This window comes from Nicotiana tabacum, chromosome 4 (assembly GCF_000715075.1).
Source record: "Nicotiana tabacum cultivar K326 chromosome 4, ASM71507v2, whole genome shotgun sequence".
NCBI classification, from domain to species: Eukaryota; Viridiplantae; Streptophyta; class Magnoliopsida; order Solanales; family Solanaceae; genus Nicotiana; species Nicotiana tabacum.
The window spans coordinates 108080409-108086998 of record NC_134083.1 but is presented as its reverse complement, the minus strand read 5'-3'; the positions used below and the strand labels follow the sequence as shown (position 1 = coordinate 108086998).

General features: G+C 36.9%; 1 protein-coding gene across 1 annotated transcript; it reads left to right on the top strand.

Moving 5' to 3' along the window:
- The first annotated feature begins 1813 nt into the window (after positions 1 to 1813).
- On the top strand, positions 1814 to 5463 carry LOC107797100 (glucan endo-1,3-beta-glucosidase 8-like). Its single transcript, XM_016619961.2, has 2 exons — positions 1814 to 2562; positions 4253 to 5463. Exons 1-2 carry the CDS (start codon positions 2243 to 2245, stop codon positions 5355 to 5357), a joined length of 1425 nt encoding a protein of 474 aa, XP_016475447.1. The 5' UTR covers positions 1814 to 2242; the 3' UTR covers positions 5358 to 5463.
- The last annotated feature ends 1127 nt before the right edge of the window (positions 5464 to 6590 follow it).

Below are 6590 nucleotides of genomic sequence, written 5' to 3'. Positions count from 1 at the left end.
CACTCGTTTTGTCAACACTTCGAGCATCTTCATCACCTCTGAAGTTACCTCGGGCTCGGCTTCACCCGGTCTCTCGGTAATTTGTTCATCTCTTCGAGTGCTTTCCCGGGATTGTTCATGCTCAACCCTGTTGAGGGCGTGGCTTTGATTCTGCAACTGTGCTATTGCCGCTTGTTGAGCCTGCAATATTTCGAAAATCTATCGTAGGCTCACCCCATCACCTTCACCTTCGAGCGCTTCTCGAGCTGTTGGTCGGTGTCCCCCGCGAATATTGTTTTCGGGATCAGTTGGCAAATTGATGTTGACGGCCACCTGCGAGTTAGCATCGACCGGGTAGGCGGTAGGGACTCCATTGGGATCGGCAGGAAGCACATCATTACTGGGGCACCATATTATATTTTCATCGTGATGGCCTGGCTCAGCGTCAACGTTCAAGTGAGCACACTGAGAGTTTGACATTTTTAGGGTGACCTAGAATTAAGATTTCACATAAGCGTAAAATAGGGCGCGTTACGGAGATTCGTATCAAATCACCACTATTATCCTTAGCTCCATGGTGGGCGCCAAATTATTTATTCTAAAATTGGATAATAATAAAATTTGTACGCGGTTTAAAGGATACGTGGTCTAATTCAACACGAATAGTTAAGAATAACAGATAAAGGAATTAAAGATGAAATAAATGATCAAACCAATCGCAATGTTATGACCAAGCTTGATCTTAGATTGAACAATGAATTCGTCCTCGATTAGACCCTCGATTCAAGCCCAGTCGCGAATGAAAAACAGAACAAGTGAGTAATGCCTTTAACATTAGCTAGAAGACAAAACTAAGCTTTTATTCTTTTGAATTGCTTGTTACAATGTGTTAGATCAAAGAAAAACTTTCCCTTCATATAGTAGGAGAATTTTAGTCTTAGTATAAGTCTACAAAAGGTAAGAATTTTCTTTTTCCGGTAACTATTGATCCACAATCGATATTGAGCGGAATTCGTGCCGTAATATCCGGTTGAGGGAGAATATTACGACCCCCTATCCTTCATGCATAACCGTTCACTGCGTCTCCCGAGGTCAAGAAGTTATACTCGATCCGAGGTGCGTTGCTTAACCACGTTCGATGTCGGACACACCGTTCAGTTTTCCTGGGTCTCGATATGGGAGGTTTCTGGCCTCGATTATAATGTCGTCGATCCGTGCTTCCCCTTCGTTCTTTTATCGGGGAATCGGGGAAGACATTACCCCCGAATTTACCCGTATATATCCATCCTAATGACTTGTGATTCGTCCATATATTTTTCCTTTTTACAATTAAGAAGAGCTCAAAAAAGAAGATAAATCACAATAGTGGCGCATTAAAAATTCATTATTAAGAATAAAATATTTAAAATAAAAATGTTGTTTTAACAAAAAAATTAATAATATTCTAAGCGTTTTACACGTCAAATATTTCCCGAAAACATAGTTTATCCTCCGAGTTGGTGTTATAGTAATTTTTTCGTTTGTTATTTTTTTAAGTGTGACATCACTTACACAAAATCTTGCGTACGCCACTGCTTATGATTACATCCTTTGCATGTTAGTTTTTCTTTTAAGAACTTACACATTTTAAAGTTTGAATATATTTTTTAAGTATTTAAATAATTTTAAAAAAAATTATACTAATAAGAGATTTTAAAAAATAAATAAGAGATTTACGTGCAATGTACATAAAAGAAAAGCATCGGAAGCACTAGGGCCTTTCAGTTCAAATAATCTGTTTGTTAGTAGTATTATTTATAAATAGAACTAATGGAATTTATGTGTTTGAAAATATATCCCAGTTCCCAACTTCCATCACGGACACGGAAATCTCCTAATTTAATAGAGGTTTTACTCAACCCATAACCTTGAGCAGTTCTTTTCTCTTATGTCTTTTGGTTTAATAAAGAAACCTTCATCAACCATAACCCCTACATAAAACTCAATATTTTCCCTTCTCCCTCCTTTCTAACAAGAGGGGTTTTTATCCAACGATCCCCACGTTTTGATTGGGTCAACTCAAACTCTTTTTTTGGCAGTTTCATATCAGAAAGTGGTGGTTTTCAGGCTATTTGAGGAGGTTTTTGGGTTCCCACCCACGTTCTCTTGATTCTTATACCCTTTTTTTCTTGATAAAAATCAATTATTTTCTTCTGGGCTTGTCTTCTTTCCGTCTCTAATTCTTTGCTAGAATATTCAAGATTCTGAATACCCATTTTCAAAGATGTTGAAAGTTGGGATATTTGTGGTTTGTTTATTGTATTTGAGTGGGGTGGAAGGGCTAGGAGTGAACTGGGGAACAATGGCAACGCACAAGTTGCCACCAAAAACAGTGGTGCAGCTGCTGAAGGACAATGGTATTGGGAAGGTGAAGCTGTTTGATGCAGATCAATCAACCATGAGTGCTCTTGCTGGTAGTGATATTGAAGTTATGGTTGCCATTCCCAATGATCAGCTTTCTGCTATGAATGATTATCATCGAGCTAAAGATTGGGTCAGACGCAATGTCACCCGCTACAATTTCAAAGGAGGTGTCAATATCAAGTATGATTCATTACACCTTTCTTTTTTGTTCTATGGTTTGCTCTTGGTTAATTTGATGTGTTTTATGATCTATACTGATGATCTGCACCACATTGAGCATTTGTTGAAGGAGTGGCTTCTCTTGTGCTCTTCCTGCTTAGTCTTGCTTGTAAAGCAAATGTGGGATATGATTCCCTTTGCTCTAAATTGCTTCAAATGCTTTGTTGTTAGTTAGGAATATGTATTAAAGGAAATGACTTTGCAGATACACTTAGGCAGTAATGTGAAAAAAGGATAAAGAATCTATTTCCCCTTACAAAGTCGGGCGAGCCTTGATGCAACAGTAGAGTTGCTCTTTTCTTGGCTCATAGGTCTGGGGTTTGAGGCGTCGGAACAATCTCTTTGTTCTCTCCGTAGGAGGGCGAGCCCTGATGCAACAGTAGAGTTGCTACTTTTGTGGCTCATAGTTCAGGGGTTCGGGGCATGGAAACAACCTCTTTGTAGAAATGCAAGAGGAAGGTGGCATATGATATACGTCCACCCTTCCCCTATGCCCGCACTAGCCACAAAGCATTTCTTTCACGAGTTAAGTCCTTTTGAGTGCATATTCTCTTTTCCAAAATTTTCTTAAAAAGTTACTGCTTTTCCCTTTTGGAATGTAGTTATCCAAATGGGAGAACCATTGCTAGTATATGTTTCCTTCAGTATTCATTTTCAGTTCTTTTTAGTTGCAAATAACCAACCTTTGTGTGGTCTATAGAACATGTTCCAGTGCGAGAACGTACAATTTCTGGTTCATCTTTAAGCAGAGGATCTTTTGTTTTGGGGAGAAAAAAAAGATGAAGTTCAGGAGGGTTATTGAAGAGCAGCAGTATGATTATTCTCTTATTTGCTATCATCATTTTGACTCTTCCTGTCTATTCTTTGTGTATTCACTTTAAACGTAGGGTTTTACTTTGAAATTAAGCTAGTGTTTGGTTGAAGTTATGGTTAGCTTTTGGTTTCGAACCCTGCCATAGACAAAAGCCTGCTATTTGAGTGGATACAGGTAGAGGTGGGGCCGAGTTTCGAATTGTGCGCCACTGGTTCTTGGAAATTTCTCAATTATCCAGAGAAAAAGAAAAGAAAAAAAGAAAAAAAGTAGTTATGATTAGCTTGATCCTTATCTTTTAGGAAACAAAGTGAAGGAAGATAGTGAGATATATTTCTGCTTTCCTTATATTAAAAAAAGATAGTGAGATACATCCATGAAATCCAATCACTTGGAAAGTCTTATGGCTTTGAAATGGTATATAAAGTATCGGATAGTATGATCAAACAATACTCACTTTAAAAGCCAAACTATGCATTTAATTCTGCAGTACGTATGACTCTTCAAACTGTACTTTAACTTCTTTCCTTTGTATGTGAGAATCCTTTGTCATCTGTATTCTGTACTGGATCTTTAGTTCTGTCATTCGAAGTAATGAAATATAAGACCATATAGCATTAATAAATGGCCCTTCAAAATTGAAGAGATCATTTCGTAGACAGATTTGTGTTTGTATTGTGTAAAAGCATTTTATTGCTACTGTTTTTTTTCTAATAGCTCTGCACCCACTTTTATCAATAAAATATTGCTGACAGTTCACAGCAGAAAAGTATGTAAGTGCATTTCAAACATTTATATAGTTCCATCTAGCTGATTTCTGTACAAAATTTATGTCTGCAGGTATGTTGCAGTTGGTAATGAGCCTTTCTTGACATCGTACAACAACTCCTTTATTAACACGACCTTCCCAGCACTTGAGAACATCCAAAATGCTCTAAATGAAGCAGGACTTGGGAACTCCATAAAAGCAACTGTACCTCTAAATGCCGATGTTTATTTCTCTCCAGAGAGCAATCCCGTGCCCTCTGCTGGGAGATTCCGACAGGACATTAATGATCTAATGACCCAGATGGTGCAGTTCATGAACCAGAACAACGCACCTTTCACAGTAAACATTTACCCCTTTTTGAGTCTTTATGCTAATGAGCATTTCCCTGTTGACTTTGCCTTCTTTGATGGAGCCAGTAACCCCATTCTTGATAAAGGAGTCACATACACCAATGTATTTGATGCCAACTTTGATACCCTAGTTTCAGCTTTGAGGGCAGCAGGTGTTGGCAACATGACCATTCTTGTTGGGGAAGTTGGGTGGCCCACGGATGGTGACAAAAATGCCAATGTCAATCTTGCTTATCGGTTCTATAAGGGGCTGTTATCCAGGCTTGCAGCCAACACGGGAACGCCTCTTCGGCCTGGATATATTGAAGTTTACTTGTTTGGGCTTATCGACGAGGATGGTAAAAGTATTGCTCCTGGTAACTTTGAGCGCCACTGGGGAATCTTCCGGTATGATGGACAGCCAAAGTTTTCCATGGACCTTACAGGTCAGGGACAAGATAAGTTTCTCGTAGGTGCACAAAATGTGGAATATTTACCTAAGAAATGGTGCATGCTTAATCCGAATGCCAAGGATTTGAGCAAACTTGCAGATAACATCAACTATGCTTGCACATTCTCAGATTGCACAGCATTAGGATATGGTTCTTCGTGCAATGGTTTGGATGCAAATGGTAATGCATCATATGCTTTTAATATGTATTTCCAAGCTCAGAACCAAGGAGATTTCAGTTGTGGTTTTCAGGGTCTGGCAATGGTAACGGATCAGAATATATCTCAAGCAAACTGTAATTTCACCATCCAGATAGCTTATTCTTTCTCTCCAAAACTATTGCCAGGCCCCGGGGTCATCGCATTTCTTACTGCCTTCACATTTATTTTACTATAGATAGATTATATTTGTGTAGATTATTTATTTGCGACCGTGATTGTATTTGACATTTCTGGGTACTAGCTGATGCTTTAATAAAAGTTCAGATTATCTTTATCTAAAAGTTAAAAAGTACGGGTGTGTTTGGTACGAAGGAAAACATTTTCCGGAAAATTCCAGTTTTTCCATGTTTGGTTAGTTTAAATATTTTGGAAAACATGTTTACTCATGAACTCATTTTCCTCAAATTGGAGGAAAATGTTTTCAGGAAAAATATTTTTCAAAACTCTTTTTCAACTTTCCCCACCTTATTCCCCATCCCCACCAACTCACCCCCACACCCCCACGTACCCACCCCACCCAACCCCGCCCCACCCTCACCCCCACCAACCCTAAATAGAAATATTTTTTAATAGTAATTTCTTTTCATATTATAGATAGAGTACTTTTTTTTCATTTCAACAAATAAGTATTTTCTTTTAATGATATAAAAAAAATAGTTTTTTTTTTAATTTTAACAAAAAAATACTTTATTTTCATGATGTAGAAAAAATATTTTCTTTTATTTCAACAAAATGATGTAGTAAAAAGTATTTTCTTTCATTCCAACAAAATGATGTAGTAAAAAGTATTTTCTTTCGCTTCAACAAAAAATGTATTTTTTTTCATGATTTAGAAAAAATATTTTCTTTCATTTAATACAAAATGAGTACTTTATTTTTATGGTGTAGAAAAAGTACTTTCCTTGTCAACCAAAATAAGTATATTTTTTTTAGTTATGGAGCACAAATTTCAACGTTATTTTGCGTAAAAAAGTAAAACAACACATTAGTTTCTTTAGATTTGTGTGAATTTTTAGAAGAAAAATTAAATTCTTGATGAAAATATAGTCCTGAAAACGTAAGGGGGTGAGGAGAGTAGCATAAAAAATTAGTTTCCTAAAAATAAATTTATACTCACTAACCAAAAATTAGAAAATATTTTTTAGAATTTTTTTTTCACTTTCCAACCAAACAAGGGAAAATAAGCGATAAAATCGCTCATTATTTAAGAAAACATTTTCCTTCGTACTAAACCCGCCCTATTTCAGATGATGTTTTGGTTTCAACTTTTGATGGATCATCATCTTGAAGTCCTCTTTTACCGTGTACTTTTTAGTTATTGGGGAAACTTCTACTGTAGAAACATATTAAGTTTGAGAATGTTTTTGCATTATCCTGGGATTCATGTGGAAATTACTTTACATGGATA

Coding starts and splice junctions, on each gene's coding strand:
- LOC107797100 (XM_016619961.2), top strand. CDS start 2,243: ATGTTGAAAGTTGGGATATTTGTGGTTTGTTTATTGTATTTGAGTGGG. Junction 2,563..4,252: donor AAAGGAGGTGTCAATATCAA/GTATGATTCATT, acceptor TTATGTCTGCAG/GTATGTTGCAGTTGGTAATG.